Source organism: Halichoerus grypus, chromosome X (genome assembly GCF_964656455.1).
Source record: "Halichoerus grypus chromosome X, mHalGry1.hap1.1, whole genome shotgun sequence".
Lineage (NCBI taxonomy): Eukaryota > Metazoa > Chordata > Mammalia > Carnivora > Phocidae > Halichoerus > Halichoerus grypus.
This window is the reverse complement of record NC_135727.1, coordinates 5,376,069-5,400,232: the sequence shown is the minus strand read 5'-3', so window position 1 is coordinate 5,400,232 and position 24,164 is coordinate 5,376,069. Positions and strand designations below refer to the sequence as shown.

Genomic DNA, 24,164 nt, shown 5'->3' with positions numbered 1-24,164 from the left:
GAAGCCTGGGATGAGAACGCCAAAATGCAACGAGTCACCGTGGCCACTATCCCCCTTCCCGCCCAGGCTCAAGGGAAACTTCCCGAAGGTAGCGCGGGCTAAGGTGACAGGTGTCTGCGAAGACCTCCCCGTGGGATTCCTGGGTGGCGCGCTCCCTTCCCGCAGGCCTGCGCCGAGTGGGCTTCCCCGCTCGGCTCTCCGCCGCCTCCCCCAGACTCCCCGTCTCTCCCAGCCTCCACGCACTCCCCGCCGTCCCCAGGACCGCGGCCTCCGGGCGCCGCCAGCCAGGAAGGCGGTGTCGCACGCGGCTCGCGGCGCTTCCCGGGCCGGCGGGGCGGGGCTGGGGCGCATGCGCCGCTGCCGTACGGAAGCCCGGAAGGAGGGGCGGGAGGCGGTGGCTCAGGTTTCTCCGGGCGGCGGCGGCGGGGGCGGCGGGGGCGGCGGTGGCGGCGGCGGGGACGCGGCTCGCGCCGGCACCATGAACCCGCTGTAACGCGCAGGCAGCGCGGCGCGGGGGGAGGGGGGAGGAGGAGGCCGCCGCGGCGAAGTTCTCCGCCATGAACCTGAGGGGCCTCTTCCAGGACTTCAACCCGAGGTGAGGCGCCGCCGCCGGGGAGGCGCGGCGGGCGTGAGGCTGCGGCGGGCGGCGGGCAGCTCCCCGCGGTGCGAGCGGCTCGCTGGGCAGTGCTTCCCGCTCCCGCGCCGGGTGCCTTCAGCGCCCCCCCCCCCCCGACCTCGGCCCCGCGGGAACCGCGTTCCTCTCGGCCAGCCCACCCTCGCTGCTGGCCCAACGCCCCCTTCCCGTCCCCTCTTCCCGCACCCCGCTGCCTGCCCTCCGTTCCCCGCACCGGGGCCGTTTCGCTTGACCCAACACCCCTACCCCCCCCCCCAGCTGTTTCCTCCAGTTCCTCTGAGCCCTTGAGGTTTTCCTTGGATGTATGCCCACCCCTCGCTTGTTTGCTGCTTTGTCGAGTGATATCTGAGACGACGTTGAATCCTCGGAGTCGGTGTCAGGGTATGGCAGTACCTTACATAATGCCTCTGGGGTGAGCCTGACGATTTTCCATGCGCGGTTTCTCATCAGTCTTCACTGTAAGTTTATTTGCGGGAAGTAGACAGTATTGTCCTATTTCCCAGCTGGGGAATATCCAGTGGACAGTGTGGAGAGAACACTGATTAAGGAATGGAGCGCCTGTCCTTGCACTTGCCCAAGTGTTCTGTAACTCTGTTCCCTCCCCCAGGCTGTGTGCTCCCTGAAGCAGAGACTGTCTCCTGCACATCTCACTATCCCCAGCACCTCCCACGGCATTTGAAACAGAGCAGGCCCTTATAAAATGTTTGTGGAACTAAACTGAGCCAAAAGATCTGGATTGGGGACCAGGCCCCATGTGACTGAGTTACATACTCTCTGCTCATCTGAAAAAGAAGGAGTTGGCCTAATTGATCTTCTAAGTCCACTAGTTTGTGAAGGGAGTACCTGTTTCCCGTAGTTGCTGGTGGGAAGCTGTGCCCTCAGTCAGCCTTTTGTATGCTAGGTCCTATGCGAGGTGCTTCAGATGCTGGGAGGTTCCAGCTTGTGGACAGAGAAAGACAAGTAAATAGATGCTTTACAGCACTGTGTGGTGTTGTAGTGTGGGAGCCCAGTGGACACCACTGCCTGGGCTGCTTGTGGGGGATGAAGGGAAGTCTTGGGAGAGATGGAGAGAGAGAGAGAGTATTGGGAGTGCAATCTCCCTGGGGACAGTGCCATTTTAAGCTACAAGTCATTGTGGCTTCCTAGGTGCTCTACTCCTCTTTGAGCACTGCTGAGTTCATATTCTAGTCTGGAGTGCTAATGTCCCAGTCACAGTGCAGTCATTATCGTTGTTGGCCTTGAGGGCATTCTGCATCGAGGAGCATGTTGAGAGGAGGTAAGGGAGAAGGGACTGCAGCACCTTCCTCTGCTGCTCCTAGGGGTGAGGATTGCTCTACAGGGTAGCAGGATTGGCGCTGGAGTTGGAAGGGCCTTGTGTGTCTACACTGGTGAGGGTGGTAAGAAAGATAAGTAAAACCTGAATTGTTTTGTATCCTTGAGCCAGTCGCTTATCTGTTTTATCTGTAGAATGAGTATAATCTCAGCAGGATGGGAAGCCAAATTAATGATTGATTGCAAAGTGCTTTACACATAGATAGTTCCAGGACTATTTTGCAAGGTGACAGATAATTCAGAACCCAAGAACTGCCTCAGGTGTTCTAACTGGCTCACAATTGCCAAAGCACAATAGTGCTGCACAGAACATCCTTAACCATTTTCTTTTCCTGTAGCTTCTCCCCCACCCCCCAAAATTTGGTATATGAAAATTACAATGAAATATTAGGTATCTAAACAGATTTATAATAACCATCAATATATTTATCAACACTTTAATTCTACTGGGATTGAAATGCATCTCTAAGTTTAAAGACCTTTTATAGGGCGCCAATTTCCTGATACAGTGTTGCTTCAGTGGGAGTGAGCAGTGTTGCCTCACAGTGGTGACTGCTAAGACAGTGGTCAGGTAATATTGGCAAGTCTGATTTTTTAGCTAATGATGTGTCATGTCTCATGGGCACACCTAGTTTTTGACATTGTTCTTTAGTCTTGTTCCATGCTGAGGAGGGCCTTCTAGACAGCTGGAGTGCAAACCAGGGGGTGTAGACAGGAAGATACCTTGTGCCAGGGCCTCTAACCTTGGTGCTGCTGCCTTTATCCCTGCCTCTAATTTGGAGCCAGTTCAACATCTCCCTCCTACCCCAGGACCCTGGCACATGCTGTTCTCGTTGTCAGGAATGTTTCCCTTTCCTCTCCTCCTGACCTAGTTAACTCTTATTTATCTTTGAGATCTCAGGTCACTTGTTCCTTGCTGAGAGAAGCCTTTCTGACTTGCCTAAGTCCACTGATACCTGTTTATACAGTATCTGTAGCATGCTGAATTCTTCCATCATAGCACTTATTTGTACCCTTATATTTGTATGCTTATTCGATTAATGCCTGTCTCCCCTACTAAACTATAAGCTCCATGGGGCCAGGGCCGTGATTCTGCCCAGTATGGTATCCTGTATGCCTGCAATAGTACCTGACTTATTAAATATCTGTGGAATGGATGGATGGATGAATGAATGAATGACTCTCCAGAGCCTCTAGGAGAAATCTAAAATGGCTTCTTCCAATCACTGCTTTCCTGGTGGTGGTCTATGGCCTGGTCCTCTTTCTTCTCATCTTCCCTCCTTCAGAATGCAGCCATTCCATTAGAGAGACAGGAAAGACCATGACATTAAGGCAGAATGTGGCTGCCTTTACTTTGTGGATTATGTGTGTCACAAAAATAGTCACTATCATGGTTTTATGGTTCCCAAGGCATGGGCCATGGCTCCAGCTCTCCTTTCCAACCTTTTGATCTTGGTGAGTCTGAACCCACTGTTGTATTGCCCAGGCTCTGGAAAACTGCAGTAGCAGAGAATGATTCACAAACGTCAGCGCTCAGGTGCACAGGGCTGCCGGCTGACCCTCTGCCTATTTCCCTCTAGCAGAGAACTGGTTGATCGTGAGCTTCTTTTTAGTTACACAGGTTAAGACTCGCTGAAACAGGCATGTTGGACCCACCGAGTCCTTGTCTGAATGCCTGAGGCTTCCTAACATAACAGCGAGGGAGCCTTACTCATTGAACAGGCAACTACCAGCAGTATACAGAATTGGCAGACCGATTCTGAGGTGCTTGTAGGAGGTGGGGATTTGGGAGTAGGTGGCATTAAGCCAGCACCCTGGCCACACCATGGAGCCTTGCTGGAGTTGCTGGCTTGGAGAAGGCCCTTCAGCCCTGGTAGCCAGGCAGTGCCGGAAGGCTGTGAGAACTCTGCTAGGCTCTCTGAGTCATCGGCAGTGAGCTCCTGACAGTGAGGTGCATCCCACAGGTGCGCTGGACTGGGACGAAGGCTGAGGGCTGCTGCTCTGCATGTTCTGTCCTGTGAGCATGGAGTACTAAGGAGGTCAGTAGTGTTTAGAAAGTTCCATATGCTGCAACTTCTAAAACCATTCTATGTAAGTTGTCTCTTCTTTGAATTTAGGAAACATGGATGTGATTTCTGGTAATCCTTAACAAAAGACAGCTGCCTGGCCTTTACCAGTCATTTGTAAAATATTTATATTTAAAGCATTCATTCATCAAACATCTCCCGAGTTCCTACTGTGTGCCAAGAGATGTGCTAGGTGCTTTAAGTACAAAAATAAGTGAGATATAATTCCTCTCTGTGCTCAAGCCTGGCAGGAGAAGCAGAAATGGGAAGAGTAATTAGAATTCAACACAGGAAGAGACATTGCAGAGACAGGAACCAAATGCTGTGGGAGCACGCTGGGGCAGAGCCACCAATTCTGTCAGAGCAGTCAGGGAAGGTTCCACAGCTCAATCTTGAGGGATATAATTGTAGGGTTTTTTCAGACCAGAGGGCAGGAAAGGCAAGTTAGGAGGGACAGAGGATGCAGAGGCACAGGGTTCAGGAGAGGGCCTGGTATGCTCAGACAGTGGTGAAAGGTCAGTGTGGTGGCAGTGCTGCAGGTGGCACATGTCATATGATTTAAAAAGAGTACCTGTAGTGTGAATGATTACTGCAAATATCATTTACATATTACTGGGTTTTTTTTAAAGCCACTCCAGATCCATTAGTAGTGAGCGTATGTTGATACTGTTCATGAACTACTCACCCACCACCCAAATGTCTGTTTATCTGTTGTTCTGTCGTCTTAAGCCACCCAGAGTAAGAAAAACCTCTCAATTATATTGAGGTTGTTATTAATAATAGGTATGACTTATGGGGCACCTAGCACGGGTTGGGCACAGTGTCGGTGCTTTCAGCGTTATTTCAGATCTTTTCAACAACCCTGCAAGTTAGATGATCAGCCCTTTTTCGCAGTCTTAGCGAGCTTGTGACTTCCCTTGAGTTGCACAGGCAGCAAAGGGCCAGGTCAGGATTCTAAAGTGAGTCAGTCGGTCTGCTTCTGAAGTCTGTGCTCGTTCCTGCGTGACATGCTACCTCTCTAATTTAGTGACAGGCCCGCCCATGCCACAATGGGTCCAATATCCCAAGGAGCCTTCTATTTATGAGTTGTGATTACGCAAAGCAAACCTTATATCTGAGCTTACACATCCAAATGAGTGTTATCCCTCAAAGAAGTTACTTAGGAAAAAGAGGAATATGTATATACCTATTCCACTGCTCATATTCCTTGTTACTCATCTGAAATTTCCTTTGGAGTCAGATTATAAATCATATAAGGAAATCCATCTCATTGCTTTATAATCATGGATCATTTTTGAACCAAAATAGTGCCACCTAGTTTGATCATACATCTTACTCACTAAACTTGGCTCTGACTGACTTTTGGCCATTTCCAAAAATCGAATTCACTCTCAGTGAAGAGTTGGCACCATTGAGGATATTCAGAAGGACAGACTGTAGGCTCTCAAGATGATTCCAGGAGGAAAGCTCCAAAGGTGGTTTGAGCAATGAAGTGGAATTAGCTCATTGCCTCTCAGGGGGACTCGAGTCCCATTTGAATGCGTAATTTCTGGTTTTAAAAATATCATTCCCATTACTTGATAATTACACACATATTTTTCTTGTCTGTGAGCTCTTTGAAGTCCAGGATATTGAGGCATTCAATAAATGTGCTGAATGAGCAGATGTTGAGAACAAATAGACATGTACCATTGGAGACTCTGTTGTAGGGGAGAGAGTGGGTGGGAGGAGTTTTAGATGGTTTCCTATGACTCTAGGAGTTGAGCTTCCCAGTATTGAGCTTGGGGTTTCTAAGTGCCTTGCCTGATCATAGGTTGTACTTGTACTAGAATTCAAGATGAAAGCCTTGAAAAGAACTTGAGATAGGTTCTTTATATCTAATGATTCGTACTTTGTTAACTATGGCCTAGTAGCGAGAAAAACGATTGCTAAGTGAGATTGTTACAACTTTTGTAGAATACTAGTAGCAGCAAAAAATAGGTAAAATTGATCATTTACACAGGGCTTCCACATCCCCCAGTCTTAGTGAATTAATATGTGAACAAACCCAGGAGGAGATAGGCTTAGGGAGAGAGTGATACCCCCTCCCCTCACAATTGCGTAGCTGATAAACTTCCAGCCTGGCCTCAGTCTAGTCCTCCTTAAGAGTGATTTGTTTTTATTGGGCTTTTGTGCTTTCTTATATCTTCTGGTTAGATGCTCTTAAACATTTTTCATCTACATAAAACCAGTTAAAATTGCCACTAGAAGAACTTAAATTTTGTCAGTAAGGTTCTGCTCAATGTAAGAGATACAGTCTCTTTAACAGTTTGGGAGAGTGTCAGCAGTTTGTCAGTTGGAGCCATTCTCTGGAGTTGTAGACAGAGAAGCACCCGCAGGGCTGTGTTAGCCAGAGCGTGTTTGCGCGCCACGCGTGTGCACGCATGTGTGCGTGCTGCATTTAGCTGGGAAAGACTGATCGAAACTGAGTCCAGTTGCATTCTTTTGGTTTTTTTTTTTTGTTTTTTATTTTTAAAGATTTTATTTATTAGAGAGAGAGAACGAGCAGAGAGGAAGGGCAGAGGGAGAGAGAGAGAGAGAGAGAAGCAGACTCCCCGCTGAGCAGGGAGGCTGATGCGGGGCTCCATCCCAGCACCCTGGGATCATGACCTGAGCCGAAGGCAGATGCTTAACCGACTGAGCCACCCAGGCGCCCCAAGTTGCATTCTTTTGATTTGCAGAAAACAGATACTAGAACTTTTACACCAGAGTCCTCTCTTTCCTAGGTATGTTCTCTCCCTCCCTCCGTCCCTTTCCCTTCTGGGCAAAGTGGAGAGAGGGAATTTGAGCCTCAAGCAAGAAAGCTCCATATACATTTCAGAGAGGACACTAGCTTTGTAGTTTGACCCCTGTGAAACTATTTAGTGATTGTGTACTAACACTGCAGGTTGATAGAGTGGAATACATCCATTTTAAAAGTGTAATTGGAAAGTGAAATCGAGGAAGTAGTGGTTGATGCCACAATATCCAGCAGAACCTCTATTTGCTGGTTTGTGGAGAATTAAGCAAAGTCTATTTTTATACTTGGACTCTGGTCTAAATGTTTCTTGAAAAGTGAGTCAAAGTAGTTTAGGCTTTGTGACTTTTTTAAAAATAAATTTTCTTGTCACTGTGTTATTGCTGCATCATATTCTCTGCTTGCCAATCAGGTTTGGAATTCCCTCTTTGATATGCAGTCATCTTTTTTACTTGGCTCTCAAATGTGTTGGTATAGTTGACATACTGTTCCTTCTCCCCCAATTACAAATGTGTGTATAAATTACATCTTCTAAAATTTCTGAGTATATTAATTTATTTCATCAACTTTGTAGTTGTTCATTTTTTCAAAGAACCAGCTGTTGTTGTTACTGATTAGTTCCACTTTTGTTTCTGTATTTCTGCTTTTAGTTTTATTATTTCCATATTTCAGCTCCTTTGGTATTTTTACCCCTAAATTTCTTACATAGAAGCTTAGTTCACTAGTTTTCCGTTTGCCTCTTTTTTTCTTTCTTTTCTTTTTTGCTTTTAGTTCCACTTTTGGAGTGGATATGTTTTCTCTGAGTCTTGCTTTGGCAGCAGCCTGGATGTTTTGATATTTTAGTTCGGTTTTACTAGTATTTTCAATATTCTCCAATAGTGTTCTGTTTCATCATGGATTTAGTCATTACTTAAGGAGGGAAACGGACATTTATTGAGTATTACCTGCTTGGCGCCAAGCCTTGCAATAGGGGCTTTCTGATAGATTATTTAATTCTTACCTCAGCACTGCCTGGTAGAGGTAGTAGTATCTGCATTTTGCTCATGAAGAACCGAAAGTTCAAACAGAGTTGCACAAATGATCTCTTCAGCTCTGCTGCACTGCTTCACAAGTGAACACTGAGAAAGATCCATATGGTTAGGCAATGTTAAATCCATTGTTGTCAGTTTATTATGAATTGTGTAGATTTTCTGCTTCCAGTCTCTGCCAATTATAATCTACCGTACATCTTCTGTGCCTTCTATGCCTTTCTTTTGCTCAGAAAATCTTCAGTGGCTTCCCATTGCCTATTAATAAATTCCAAGGACTTTACCTTAATATTCAAATCCCCCTACCTTGTTACCCCAGCATACTTTCCTCTTATTTCTCTGGTGCCTTTCCTCCTATCTGCCTAGCTCCTCACCCCCCAAGATTTACAATTTACTCTGCATGTTCCAGTCCCCTGGGATACAACAAAACTGTTTCATACTTTATACAATCTTATCCCTTTGTCTGGAATTCCCTGTCCCCAACTTACTGCCCAAATCCCACCTCCCTTCCCAGCTCTCCCAGAGAAACCAATTTTCCATGTACTGGTGTACGATGATACAGTAAGTTACATGTTGATAGATCACCTCCCTTTGTTCCTATTAGTCTTTGAGCAACTAAAGGGCAGAGACTTCCTTTCTCATTTTTATACATTCCTCTTTTTTTTTAAAAAGATTTTATTTATTTATTTGACAGCGAGACAGTGAGAGAGGGAACACAAGCAGGGGGAGTGGGAGAGGGAGAATCAGGCTTCCCGTGCAGCAGGGAGCCTGATCCGGGGCTCGATCCCAGGACCCTGGGATCATGACCTGAACCGAAGGCAGACGCCCAGCGACTGAACCACCCAGGCACCCCTCATTTTTATACATTCCTTACTTTGAAGGCACTCAAACAGTTTTTAATTTAATTTAATTTAATTTTTTAAAGATTTTCTTTAAATTGAAGTTAGTTAACATAGAGTGTATTACTAGTTTCAGGGGTAGAATTTAGTGTGATTCATCAGTTGCATACAACACCCAATGCTCATTACATCATGTGCCCCCGTTACATTTGTGTTTATTGTGTATCAGTGCCCATGATCCTTTTTCTCCCCCATCTGGAAAAATCTGTATGTATGTAAAGAAAGTGTAATTTTTGTCCTGCTACTTGACTCTCTCTATAGAACCATGCTATTTTTTGTTTACTGTAGTGTTCATTTCCATAGTTTACTTAGGAATTTTGTCTACTTTATCTGTGATTATTTAATAGTAGCATGTAGAAAGAAGCCCACAATGAAGAAATCTCTGTATATTCTTAATAGAAAAATGGTCAGATTATTGCTATCTTCTATGGCCAAGTTGCTAGTCTTCCATTGTTTACATTTTCATTGTTAGTCATTTCAGTATTTTAATAGTTTATCTTTGAAATCTACCAAATTACTATACTAGTAAACTGCTTCTCTTGTCCTTACCCAAACATGATAAACCTTTGTCCTCTACTTTCTTGTAGTTGATTTGACTTTTGATATTGGTTGCAAATGTGACTCTTAAATGCAACAGATTTAGATTTTATTTTTTAATCCAGTAAGTGAACTTTCTTATAATAGGTCTCTGGTAGGCAGAATAATGATCCCCCAAATATACCCACATCGTAATTCTAGAAACCTGGGAATATATTCCATTACATGGCCAAGAGGAATTACTGTAGCAGATGGAATTAAGGTTGCTAATCAGCTGACCTGAAAATAGGGAGATTATTCTGGATTCCCTGGCGAGGCTGATAATCACAAGTCTTAAATGTAGACGAGGGAGGGCAGAAGAGGAGATCAGAGTGAGTTGCTGTAAGGAGGACTGGACTCTCCCCTGCTGGCTCTGAAACTGGAGCAAGGGGCCATGAGCCAACGGGTTACAAGCAGCCTCTAGAAGCTGGTCAGGCAGGGAAACAGTCTTTTCTAGAGCCTCTGGAAGGATCACAGCTCTGATGGCACCTTGATTTTAGCCCAGTGAGAGAACCATTTCAGACGTTTGATGTCTGGAACAGTAAAGATAATGAGTTTATGCTTTTTAAACCACAAGGTTGGTGGTAACTTTGTATGACAGCAATAGGAGAGTAATACAAGAACATTTCATCCTATTTATAATTTTTCAACCCCAGTATTTGAAGTAGGAATTATATTTTTGTATTATTATCTGTTCTAAGTTTCTGTTTTTCATTTTTCATGGAATAGACCCTGAACTCTTAATTTCCTTTTAAATTACATCAAAAATTATAAAGTAATCACTTTCCCAACATTTTAAACGTTTTGGTATTTCTAGTATTTTCTTCAATTAAATAAAAAAAAAAAAAAACCTCTCTTTTAGGGAAGATCATGAATTTAGCTCAGAGGGTTTACTCTCCCTGCACCTCATCTATTTTTTGTTTATAGTTTGAAAATCCTTTAGAAAAATTTTACCTCCATGTATTATTTAATTTACCTATGAATCCTATGTTTACCATTGTCCTTGCATTTGTTAATGTTCTTATTCACTTATTTTTTTAAACAAAAATTATCTGTTTTCAAATCCATTGTTTCTGGTAATGATATGTGTAGCCATAGGCTTTGGTTGACAAATTGGTTCTGGTTTTCTAGTTTTTGCACTATTCCCCCCTGGGCTTTCAGAGAAGAAAAAGTCGCTTGTGCTGATTCCTTTCTCTGTGGTGATCACTCCATTTCTATTAGCTTGTGCGTCCCCCTCAAGCCTTTTTCTTCTCCAGTGTCTAGTGGTGAGGTCGTTCTTACCTTGGTGTCTTTCAGTGGTAGCTCTCTTTGTCTTTGTAGCAGCTCGTAAAAGCCTCCCTTAGTTTTGAGCATTAATAATCATAACTAACGTGTATTCAGTGCAGCAGTTAGCAAACCATTTTTCACAGACCCCTGGGGGGGGGCACTTGAGAACCTTTCTAGGGCTCTGCAAGGCCACAACTGTTTTCATAATACTAAGATGTTGTTTGCCTCTCTCTGGGTTGACATTTGCACTGACGGGACAAAGCAGTGCTGGGTAAACTGCTGCCACCTGAGCACAAATCAAGCCGGTGACACGAAACTGTACCAATAGTCACTGGATTCTTCAATGCAGTACGCTGGCAGTGGGAAAAAAAAAAACAAAACAGCCAGCTTCCCCTAAGGATGTCCTTAAAGCATACAAAAATACCAGTCTCACTAAATACTGACCTTGAGTATACATCCATTTTAATATTCTGTGTGACAAAATAGGAAGAATGCAGAATGGCTGTCAGCTGTATACTGAAGTACAGTGGTTGACTCAAGGGAAAACACTTGTGGGGGCGCCCAGTTGGCTCAGTCAGTAGAGCGTGTGACTCTTGATCTCAGGGTTGTAAGTTCAAGCCCCACGTTGGGTGCAGAGATTACTTCAACAACAGCAACAACAACAAAAAAAACAAACAACGACAACAAAAAAAATCCATTTGTGTGCCTGGGCTGCAAGCTGCCTTTCTTCATGGAATACAGTTTTTACCTGGGAGGACAACTCACAGGCAAGACTATGGCTGTTTGTATTAGGACACTTGGCAGACATTTTTCTTGAAAATCCAAGTGAACCTGTAACTTGGAAATAACAGCACTGATATACAATAAACACAAATCTAACTTAAAATGTAAAAGAAAACTTGTTGGAGTGCCTTCAGTGTTTTCAACAAGGAGAACAACTGATGGTGTTTTTGCAAACAGTAAAATTTGAGCTTTCAAGGGAAAATCAGAATTTTTGAAAAGTTTTATCTACCCCCATGAACTTGACAGCCTCCCAATACTTACATATTTCTGATGAAATGGGTTATGACAACAACTAATGTGATTTTTGCCTTTGTATAGTGAAATGTGTCAGCATTTGAAAGATCTTTATTAGTGAACTAATATTTTCCAATCAACCTACATGGTATTATAATTATGCAGGGATAAAACATTCCTTCAAAGTGCCAGAGAGACCAATGGATTTTAATGTAGCAGACTACAAGAAGTTCAGTGATAGGGTTTCAGATTCCACATCACAGTTAACCTTCAGGAAACTACCACTGGTTGACTTTTGGTATCCTGTCAAAGAAGAATATCCACCATTATCTGAAAGAGCTATTAAAATACTCAGTTCGTTTCTAACTACAAATCTCTGTGAAGCCAGATTTTCTTCATATGCTTGAACCAAAACAACATATTGCAGCAGAATGAATGCAGATGTAGATATTAAAACCTAGGTGTCTTTTATGAAGCCAGACATTTAAAAAATTTTCAAAACTGTACAAATTTTGGAAAATAATTTTTTTCATTAAAATTATGTTACTTATGTTAACATATAATGACTTTATTGTTATTTTTAAGTGAATTAATAAATATTTCAAAAATAAGTTTAAAAATCTGATACAGTGAATAATAGTAGGTATAACCCATATAAACAAAGCTCTTTGGGTTCCTCAGTAATTTTTAAGAATGTAAAGGAGCCCTGATACAAAATATTTTGAGAACCACTAATGTAGGGCTTTACACAAAGCACTTTTCATATTCATTATCTTGTACTCACAACCACCTTATGAGGTATATATTACTCTGATTTTATACACGAGAATACTATGGCACAAAAAGGCAATATATATATTCCAGTTAGCAACCTTTCCAAATCTGATGGTCCTCCCACTGTGGTTTACATTCTTGGAGGTTTGCTTCTGAGTTGACTTTTGTAGGTCCCATCTCCTTACAACCTTCCCCTTTTTTCCAATTGAAGTTTCTTACATTGTTTTTCATAATGCAAGTACAGTACGTGTACCTTGAAAAAAAACTAGTCATAAGAATGTAAAGACTGTCCTTAATCCTCCCCACTGGAGATCATTGTTAATTCTCAGTGTGTATCTCTGCAGATGCTTTTCCAAGAATGTTGAATTATCAGTATAATGTCAGTATTAAAAGGACTTTGGGGTCAAATGTCAAATAGATCTTAGTGTGAATCCCAGCTCTGTGAACTGCCAGCTGTTTGGACAAGTTATTTAACTTCTAAGCCTTCGTTCCTCATCTGTAAAATGGGAATAGTGAAGGTGCCTCCTTCGCAAGGCTGCTGTGAGGCTGAAGTGAGATAGTGCATGAAAAGCAGCTCAGTCTTGACATGTCATAAACGTCCTGTAAATGTCAGCTACTAAGGGGGGGTGTGTACACATAGGTACATCAATAGATATGCCAGGTTTATTGAACTATATTTTACATGCAGTAAAATTTACCCTTTTTTAGTGCATAGTCCTCTGCATTTTGATAAATCCATCTGTTTGTGTAACCACCACCCAAAGAGCTAGATACAGCACAGTTCCATCACTGCAAAAACAATTCCCTCATGTCCCTTTGTAGTCAACTTTTTCCTCCCAGACAGCCAGTGGTAACCACACTGATATATTTTCTGTATCTTCACTTTTTGCCTTTTCCAGAACATCAACTAAATGGAGTTGTACGGTATGTTGTGTTTTCAGTTTGAGTTATTTTACTTAGCGTAGTGCATTTGAGGTTTATGCGTGTTGTTGCATGCATCCCTACTTTGTTCCTTTTTACTGCTGATTAGAATTCCATTGAACAGATAGACCACCATTAGTTTAACTGTTCACCAGTCGATGGACATTTGGGTTGGTGCCAGTGGCTATTACAAATAAAGCTGCTTTGAACATTTGAATACAAGTCTTTGTGTGGACATGTACTTTTCATTTTCTTGAGTAAATACCTAGGCCTGGGATTGCTGGGCCATAGAGTATGTCCTTTAAAAAAACTGCCAAAGTGTTTTCTAAAGTGGCTATACTGTTTTGCATTCTCAGCAGCAATACATGAGAATCCCAGTTGTTCCACATCCTTAGCAATAATTGTCTAAGTTGATCATTTTAATTTTAGCCATTGTGGTGAATGTGTCATTTTATCTTGTTATTTTATTGCATTGATATTGTATTTCCTTAATGCCTGGAAATACTGAGTATCTTTTCATGTGCTTATTTGCCTTTTATATAACTTCTCTGATGGAGTGTCTGTTCTTATCTTTTTTGCCCATTTTTAAATTAGATTGTTTTCTCATTTTTTAGTTGTAAAAGTCCTTTATATGTACTGGGTACAGGTACTTTGTCAGATATATGTTTTCAGAATAGGTTCTCCCAGTTTGTGGCTTGTGGGTTTTCATTTTTTAAATTGTCTCTTTTGGAGATTGATGGTTTTTAATTTTGAAGAAGTCCAGTTTTGTATCCCATCTAAGAAATCTTTTCCTAACGCTAGGTGGCAAGTGTTTTTCCCTCCTTTGTTTCCTAGGTGTTTTATAGTTTTGGCTATTATGTGTAGGTCTGGGATCGATTTCACATAAATGTTTGTATGAGCCATGACGTTAAGAGTGTAGGTGCATGTTCCTTATCTATCCATCTGTTTCAACACCATTTGTTGAAACACAATCCTTTCTCCATTGAATTGCCTTGGCACCTTTGTCAAAAATTAACTGACCATATATGTATGAGTCTGTTTTTGGATTCCATTCTGTTCTCTGTATCTCTCCTGATGCTAATACCACATTGTCTTGATTATTGTAACTTTATAATAAGCCTTGAAAGCATGTAGTATAGATTCTCCAACTTTGTTCTTTCTCACAATTATTTTGCCCATTATGGGTCCTTTCATTTTCACATAACTTTTAGAATCACTATGTCAGTTTCTACAGAGGGATTTTCATTGGGATTGTGTTGAATCTTTAGAATACTTTGATGGGTGTGGTAGGCTAAACAATGGCTGTCAAAGATAACCACTTCCTAATCCATGGAACTTGTAAATATTACCTTCTGTGGCAAAAAGGTGAATATTAGCTTATGTCATAAAATATGTGATTAAGTTAAAGATCTTGAGATGGGGACAGTATCTAGGATTATCTAGGTGGGTCCTAAATGCAATCATGGGTTTCCATATAAGAAGGAGGCAGAAGGACGTACTATTAACACAAGAAGGCAATGTGATGTGAGCAAAGAAAAAGATTTGAAGATGCTGCACTGCTGGTTTTAATGATGGAGAAAGAGGCCTAAGGAGTGCAAGGAATATAGTTATAGAAACTGAAAAAGGCAAGGAATGGATTCTCCCCCAGGTCTCCAGAGGGAATGGGCCCTGCTGACACCTTAGTGAAAATAGTGAAATCTATTTTGGACCTCTGGCCTCCAGAACTATAAGAGAATAAATGTCTATTATTTTAAGCCACCAAGTTGATGGTAATTTGTTATAGCAACCATAGGAAATTAATACACAGAGTATTAAATCTTAACAATATTCAGTTTTCTAATCTATAAACATGGTATATCTCTCCGTTTATTTAGATCTTTAATTTTTCTCGATAGTGTTTGGTAGGTTTCAGTGTACAAGTCTTGCACGTATTTTGTTTATTTCAGTGTTTCATATTTTGATGATTGTAAATGGCAGTCTTTTCATGAGCTTTTAATTTTAGAATAGTTTTAGATTTATAGGAAAGTTGCAGTAAATGATAGGTTTTTTAAAAAACGATTTTATTTATTTATTTGACAGAGACAGCGAGAGAGGGAACACAAGCAGGGGGAGTGGGAGAGGAGGAAGCAGGCTTCCCACGGAGCAGGAAGCCCGACATGGGGCTCGATCCCAGGACCCTGGGATCATGACCTGAGCCGAAGGCAGATGCCCAATGACTGAGCCACCCAGGCGCCCCAGTAAATGATAGCTGTTTTTTTTTTAAATCTCAGTGTCCAATTTTTCATTGCTAGCATAAAGAAATACAGTAATATTTTTTGTACATTTACCTTGTATCCTGCAACTTTGCTGAATTCACTTATTTGATTTGGAAATGGGTTTTTTTTTGGGTAGATTAGCGAGGATTTTCTACACAGATAGTCATGTTGTCTGCAAATATCAGATTTACTCCTTCCTTTCAATTCTTTATTGCTTTTATTTCTTTTTCATGTATTATTGTTATGGCTAGACCTCCAGTACAATGTTGAATAGGTGTATTGAAGTGGAGGTCCTTGCCTTGTTTCTATAGGGAAAATATTTAGTCTTGCACCATTAAACATTATTTTCATAGATACCCTTCTGTTCCTAATTTGTTTAGAGCTTTTATATTGAATGGGTAGTGAATTATGTCAAATGCTTTTGCTGAAACTGTTGAGATAATCATTTTTTTTCATTCTGTTAATACAGTGAATTACATTATTCGTTTCAAATATTAAGCCAAGCTTGCAATCCTGACTAAACCACACTTGGTCATACTGTAATATCCTTTTTTATATTGCTGGATTCAGTTTGATAATTTTGTTAAAAGATTTTTATTTATTTATTTAACAGAGAGACACAGCGAGAGAGGGAACACAAGCAGGGGAAGTGGGAGAGGGAGAAGCAGGCCCCCTGCCGAGCAAGGAGCCTGATGCGGGGCTCGATCCCAGGAACCTGTGATCATGACCTGAGCTGAAGGCAGACGCTTAATGACTGAGCCACCCAGGCACCCCAGTTTGATAATTTTTTTTTTTAAAGATTTTATTTATTTATTTGAGAGAGAGAGAGAGAGTGAGCACGAGAGGGGGGAGCGGGAGAGGGAGAAGCAGACTCCCCACTGAGCAGGGAGCCCGATGCGGGACTCGATCCCGGGACTCCAGGATCATGACCTGAGCTGAAGGCAGTCGCCCAACCAACTGAGCCACCCAGGCGCCCCCCAGTTTGATAATCTTTAAAGGGTTTTTGCATTTATCTTCATGAAGGGTATTGGTTTATAGTTTTCTTTCTTGATCAGGTTTTGGTATCAGGGTAATGCTGGCCTCATAAAATAAATTGGGAAATATCCCTCTCCCATCTTTTTCTGTAAGAATTTGTGCAAAGTTGGTACTATTTCTTCTTTATGTATTTGATAGGTTTTTTTTCAGAGCTTGACATTTTCTTCGTGAGAAGGATTTTAACTACAATTTTAATTTATTTCATAGATATAGGGATGTGAAAGTATTTCTTCTTGTGTGAACTTTGATAATGTCTTTCTTTCAAGAAATTTACTTGCATAAAGTTGTTCATAATATCCCCTTCTAATCTCTGTAATGTTTGTAGGATTTGTAGTAATGTCCCTGCTTTCATTTCTGATATTGGTGATTTTTGTCTACTATTTTTTTCTGATCACTCTGGCTATAGGTTTACTATTTTTCTTGATCTTTTCAAAGAACCAGGTTTTAGATTCATTGATTTTTTTTTCTGCACTTGTATTTATCATTTCCTTCCTTCTGCATACTTTTTAAAATTTCCTTCTCTTCCTAGTTTCTTTTTTTTTAAAGATTTTATTTATTTATTTGAGAGAGAGGGAGCTGGAGAGAGTGCAAAAGTAGGGGGAGGGGCAAAGGGAGAGGGAGAAACAGACACCCCACTGAGCACCTGAGCCAAAGGCAGATGCCCAACCAACTGAACCACTCAGGTGCCCCTCTTCCTAGTGTCTTAAGGGGCATCTTAGATCATTGACTTTAGATCTTTTCTAACGAAAACATTTGATGCTATAAAGTTCCCTTAAGTATTGCTTTAGCTGGAGCTCACAAATTTTAGTAAGCTGTATGTCTGCTTTCATTTAGTCTGGAATTTTTCAGATTCTCCTTGTGTTTGTTTTCTTTTACCTATGGATTATTTAGAATAGTGTTATTTAATTTGCAAGCATTTTGAGAATTTTCCAGATATCTTTATGTTGTTGATTTTTAGTTTAATTTCATTGTGTATGGAGATTTACTTTGTATGATTTTGATCCTTTTAAATTTGTTGAGTCTTGTTTTATGACCCAGATTTCAGTCTGTCTTGGTGAATATTCCATGTGCATTTGAAAGGAATTTGTATTCTGCTGTTGTAGGAGGAATGCTTTATCAGTATCAATTAGGTCATGTTGGTTGATACAGGTTTAGTAATTTCTATGTGTTCTATCAGTTATTGAGAGAGAAGTGTTAATTTTCAATAATAATTATGGATTTTTCCATTTTTCCTTAATATTTTCTACATATATTGTGAAGCTTTGTTATTAGGTACACAAATATGTACAGTTGTTAGATCCTCTTCAACAAATTGACCTCTTTATCATTATGAACTGCCCCTATTTGTTCCTGGTAATATTTCTTCTTCAAAAACATACTTGTCTTATATTGTGGCAGGCAGAGTAGCCCCCCAAAGATATCCAGGCCCTAAGCCCTGGAACCTCTTACTGTCCTGTTACATGGTAAGGGGGACTTTGCAGAAGTATCTAAGGTTATAGTACTAGTTTCTATTGTTTCCATGACAAATTACCACAGATTTAGTGTCTTAAAACTACACAGAACTTATTATCTCACATTTCTGTGGGTCAGAAGTACAGGTATACCAGGGCTAAGTTGGGTTTTCCGCTTAGAGTCTCACAAGGCCCAAATCAAGGTGTGGGCAGCATTCCTTTCTGGGGCTCTGGGGATTCATCTGCTTCCAGACCCTTTGGGTTGTTGTCAGAATTTAGTTCCTTGCGGTTGTAGAGGTGAGAACCCCATTTTTCTTGCTGGCTGTCAGCAGGAATCATCCTCAACTTCTAGAATCTGCCTGCATTCCTTGGCTCATGGCTCCCTTCCTCCGTTTTCAAAGCCAGCAAAGGCAGGTTGAATCCTTCTCATGTTTAGAATTTTTCTGACTTCCCCTTCTAACCCATCTCTCCGCTTCTGCTACATCTCTCTTGACTCGTAGGCCTCCTTTTTCTGCTTTTAAGGATTCATATGATTACATTGGGCTCACCTGGATAATCTAGGTTAATCTCCCTATTTTAAGGTCCCCTGATTAGTAACCTTAATTCCATCTACAAAGTCCTTTCTTGGTAGTGCCTAGATTAGTGTTTGATTGAATAACCAGGGGACAGGAATTTGGGGGAATATCTTTAGAATTCTGCCTACCACAGTTATGGACTTGATAGGAATAGTATCCTGGATTATCCAGGTGGACCCAGTCTAATCACGTGAGCTCTTAAGCAGAGAACTTTTGCTGGAAGCAGGAGCAATGTGGCAGAAGGAGAAGTCAGAAGAAGTCTAAGTGTGAGAAAGATTCAGTATGCTGCTGCTGGCTTTGAGATGTAAAGGCTTCCTCAGAGAGAGCCCTCTAGGATCCAAGGGCAGCCCCGAGCTGACAGCCAGTGAAGAAACTGGGATCTCAGTCCTACAGCCACAAGAAACCAAATTGCCAGCAACCTGAATGAACTTGGAAGCAGATTCTTCCCAGAATCCCTTGATAAGAGCCCAGCCAACTGACATCTTGATTTCAGCCTTATAAGCATCTGAGCAGCAAAACTAACCAAGCTTGTCTGGACTTCTGACATATATAACTGTGAGATAATAAAGTTGTATTGTTTTAACCTGCTAAGTTTGTGGTGATTTGTTAGAGCAACAGAAGACTGAAACAGATATTAATATGTCACTCCAGGTTTCTTTTGGTTAGTGCTTGCTTGGTATAACTTTTTCTGTCCTTTTAGTTTTAATCTGTGATTTTATAGACAGATGAAGTGGGTTTCTTTTAGACAGCATATAGTTGTCCTGCTTTTTAATCCAATCTGACAGTCCTTGTCTTTTAACTGGTAAACCGTTTACATTTCTTGTAATCGTCAATAGGGTTGGGTGTTAACTACCTTCTTGCTGGTCCTGGGAACTGCTTCTAGGCAGTAAGCTGGAGCAGTAATTAAACTCACTTCCTTCCTTTCTTTCTTTCTTTCCTTCCTGTCATCACAGTCCTTTGCTGGACACAGCCTTTGTTGTCCAGTATCTGAAAACTCTTGTCTCCTATATTTTGTCCAGTTTATTGTTTAAGGTGGGAAGAAAAGCCCCATTCCTCTTACTTCATCAAAGCTAGAACTAGAAGTCCTCAACAGTGTAATTTCTAATTAATATTTTAAGGACATCCTCTTCAGGAAGTCCCTTTTATGTGAAATGTGAGTGTGTGTGTGTGTGTATATAATCTGTTCAGTCACAGAAAGTATAATACATGTACTAAAATGTTACTGTATCTGAACACGGCAGATTAAAAATGCCATATCTTTTTAAAAATAGAATCAAATAATTAGCCAGTGACGAAACTTGACCATATCCTAAACATGTCAGCCTTTTTCAGTCTCCATGTTTTGGTACATCTAGTTCCTTCTGCTTGGAATGCTTCCTCATCTCAGTCTTTCTTGCCTGGCAGCTTTCCACATATCTTCTGGAACCAGCTCCAGGGGCATCACTTCTCTGCTTCCTAGTGCCCCCAGACAGAATCCAGATTTGTTCTTCTGGGTTCCCATCACGCTCTACCCTCGCACCATTCTGGCACACACCATGCTGTATTAAAAGTCTGTGTTTCTGTGTGGCCTCCCTCCTACCAGAAAGCCCTGGAAAGCAGGGAACTTATTTTAGTCTCCTTTATGTTTCCAGAATCCCCTAACACAGTATGTCTACTACGTAGAGCTTTTCAATATATGATTGTTGAATTAGTGACTCTTCACACGTGCTCAAAAATACTGCTGTTATGACTCTCCCTTTCAGTATCACATAGTTGTAAAAGTGAGTCATCTTTAATCATTTTACTTTTCTCCTAGTAAATTCCTCATCTATGCCTGTCTCCTGCTGTTCTCTGTGCTGCTGGCCCTTCGTCTGGATGGCATCATTCAGTGGAGTTACTGGGCTGTCTTTGCTCCAATATGGCTGTGGAAGTTGATGGTTATTGTTGGAGCCTCAGTTGGAACTGGAGTCTGGGCACGAAATCCCCAATATCGGTAATACTGCTTTATAAAACCCACTGGTCTCTACCCTGAGGGAGCAATATCTTGTTTTTCACTTTTGACTAAGGACTATTTTTTTCAGCCTATCTGGGGTTTTATAAGAACTATAATATAGGCAAACTGAGTTCTCTTCTAAGTAGTTTAAAAATTAGGGGTTTGATATGCATTTTTAAATAAAAGCAGTGTCGTTTGGGGTGCTTGAGATCCTAGCCAGCCCACAAAAGCCAACGTAATAGAAAATGCATCCAAAATATCGAACTGTTGTATCATGCTGGGCTAGGAAGTATAAAACTATCATGTTTGCAGGAGCAGTTCTATAAAACAGAAGCCTGGCTTTGGTCATCAGGGATATATCTGTCTCCAGTTCAGTCCTGGAATTGGGGTTCCCCTTGTCCCAATCTCCTAGTCCTGGGGTTTTAGGACCGTTAGCAGTATGTGTGTTGGGAGGGTAGCTTGGCCAGGAAACAGTGTGTCGCTGAGACAGGGCAAGATGAGGCCCAGATGCTGTGAAGGAGAGCAGAACCTTTGGGGGCCAGGCAGAGGGGTAAGCTTTACCTTCAACCCCTCTGTGCCTTTCTTCTCGGCTGCTGCAGCTCTTTCAGGTTCCTGGAGTTGGCTCAGCTCCGGTGTGCAGCCTAGTGCTGCTGGGCCCCAAAGAGTCTCTTCTCCCTCTCAGAGGCTGGCACTTCAGAAAGGGAAAAGGGACACTTGAGGGGCTATTCTCAACCGTCAGCAGGAAGACGGGGAGGGAAGGAGTGCCACGTGGGCAGCTGCTCACGTGCGAGAAGGGCAGGTATGTGTATGTGTCACATACATTGCCACAGGCATAGCTGAGGGCCTTAGAGTAGTCCTACAGAGAGCCTTGGCAGATGGGGGACGTGTGTGTGTAGCTGTTTGAAAGTCCTTAGACTTCCTTTTTTCTTTTTTAAGATTACCTGTTCAGCTGGCAAAGCTTTTCTTTTTTATGAGATATTTTCAGATATCTAATATTTATGACTCAAAGAATGAAAAGTTAAATAACTAAACATTTTAGGTTCCACTAATTGATATTGAGAAGCTATTTGAGCTTTGCCCTGTTGGTTTAATTTAAGATTTTTAGAGCGAGAAAAGGAACTGTGTGTGTGTAGTTGAATGTAGTGAGTGTGCAGGCATGGTCATTCGGTGTTCACATTCTCCGGTGGAATGTTGGTGGGTCCTGTACAGGTGACCACTGGCTTCATGTTCTCTGTGTCCTAACCTCAGGTGTATTTATCACCAAGAAGATACATCATAAATGTTTATCTGTATTTTGAATGAAACACTGTAGGCCTTCCAAATGCATTTTTTAAGCATTTCCCTGTTTAGCAGCCTAATTATTTTTCAGTTGTTAATCTGATGAGTTCCTGCATGGTACTTAAACAGCTAATTAACCTGATTTTGTTTAAAAACAGTTTTAACTGCTCTTCCTTCTCTTTCATCTGCAGGTGTTAATTCATCCTCATGGAATAGAAAGGAAAATAAAAAGACATTCATAATTTTATCGGCATTTTTAAAATAGCACCTAACAATAGTTACTATATTTTCTTGAAATATAACCCACACTTATTCATAAAGCTAGTTATTTTTATAGTATTGCATGAAATGTGATTTACATGGTTTTTAATTTGTTGAGAGATGAGGATCATGAGATTTAAGGGATATTTGTCCGTTTTTAGTAGTAGAAGCAATCAGCTTGAATAATCTTGGAAGTAGTTTAATTTAAAGTTATGAACACAAGCATTTATGTTTACTGTCAGGGGAGTAATAACTCTGGCTGTCACTTCTGAGAATGTCATTATCCAGTTAAAACTTTGTCTGGTTTGATTGTAATGTTCATTTATTGTCATGTAGTAGTTCTTTGGCGTTTGAAAGATTGCCTATTAAAGATTAAGTGTAAGTTCGCTTTTTACCTAACTTCCTTTGCTTTTTGTCAGATTTATAAATATCGCTCATAGTATCAACATAAGTTGGTATTTGACCTGGACTGCCTGCCTGTTTTGGAGATTCTGAACTGAGTATTTTTCTTCTTCTTCTTCTGATGTCTCTTTTTAGAGCAGAAGGAGAAACGTGTGTGGAGTTTAAAGCCATGTTAATTGCAGTGGGCATCCACTTGCTCCTGTTGATGTTTGAAGTTCTGGTCTGTGACAGGATTGAAAGAGGAAGCCATTTCTGGCTTCTGGTCTTCATGCCGCTGTTCTTTGTCTCCCCGGTGTCCGTTGCAGCTTGTGTTTGGGGCTTTCGACATGACAGGTCACTAGAGGTGAGATTTCATATATTCAAGAATGTTTTAAAAAGTAAAATCTTTTGGTCTGTTATTGTAATGTACATTTCTTGCCCTTTGTTAGGAAGAGATTAGTCTGTAACTCTGGATTATGGTATGTAAGGAAACAAAAGCTGATGGAAATAATCATGGTTCTCTTTCTTGACTTAGAACGCAGGCTCCGTCCAGCTCCATGGCTTTCCCTAGTCCCCAGTGTTGGTCAGGCTTCTCCTGAGAAACAGAGCCAATAGGAGAGGTGGGGAAAGGGGGGGGGAGGGAGGAAGGAAGGGAGGGAGGGGGAGAGAGAGTGCAATTGATTACTTTTAAGGATCTGGCTCATGGACTGGTGGGGTTGACCAGTCTGAAATTCATAGGGCGGACTGGTAGGCTGAAGATGCAGCCCGAGCTGATGCTGGCGTCTGGAAACAGAATTTCGTCCTCTCCAGGAAGCCTCAGGCTTTCTAACTCAGTCGATGCAACCACCCACAGTCTCAAGGATGGTCTTTACTGAAAGGCAGTCCTTTCACAGCAATACCTAGACTCGTGCTCGCTTCAGTAAGCGGTCCTGTGTAGCCCGGGCACACGGACACCTCAGAGTGAGCGCCACGCCACCGCAGACCCCGTGATCTAGCGTTTCATCTGCTCCCCAGTTCGCTTCGAGCCCTTTGTGCCTCGACATAGGGGAGACGCAGCTGAATCAAAAAGCGGCGTGAGCAGTCCTAGTACCAGTACGGAAGGTGACGGCAGGTCACATTTCTTGAGCACTTACCGTGTGCCGGGCCCCGGGCTGGTTTCTTCCCGGGCGGTAGTGTCCTGGTGAAGTAGATGCAGCGGCCACCCCTGTTTTACGACAGGGGAAGGGATTTGTTCCTGGCCATTCGTTAAGGGGCAGGGCCGGGGCCAGGATCACATGTCAGTCAGCCCGACCCCAGAGCCTGCACACCGAACCGCACAGAAGCTGAGGGCCCAAAGCCCTACACGGATGGGGCGAGGGGAGAACTGGATGCGAGGGAGGCTTGGCTTTGAGCTGGGTGAATAACAAGCGGAGGAAGGAGAGTGGCAGTGGGGCTGGAAGGCTCCCATAGAGAGGGCTGGTGAGGGAGCAAGGCTCTGTGGGAACCCAATGGAACAGGACCCTGAGCCCTGAGCACCAGGACGCTTAGTCTCCACCGGGGAGAGGGCAAGGGCACAGGGGGGCGTGGCCAGTCCCGCAGCAGCGACCATGGAGGGAGGGCCATCTGAGGGCCCACCTCCCCCCCCCACCTTCCTCAACCCGGCCACTTGTCTGCAAGGCCCCTCTGGC

General features: G+C 42.3%; 1 protein-coding gene across 2 annotated transcripts in view; it reads left to right on the top strand.

The window, feature by feature from the left end:
* Positions 1 to 433: 433 nt before the first annotated feature.
* The window catches only part of TMEM185A (transmembrane protein 185A), a 34,171-nt gene continuing 10,440 nt past the window's right edge, over positions 434 to 24,164 (top strand). Inside the window, exons 1-4 of one of the 2 annotated variants that reach the window (XM_078065165.1) lie at positions 434 to 595; positions 893 to 1,015; positions 20,401 to 20,577; positions 22,654 to 22,861. In XM_078065165.1, coding sequence (XP_077921291.1) covers positions 20,519 to 20,577; positions 22,654 to 22,861 — 267 coding nt within the window. In that variant the 5' untranslated portion in view covers positions 434 to 595; positions 893 to 1,015; positions 20,401 to 20,518. The remainder of the gene's footprint in view (positions 596 to 892; positions 1,016 to 20,400; positions 20,578 to 22,653; positions 22,862 to 24,164) is intronic. The other variant, XM_036080418.2, reaches the window with a different exon arrangement.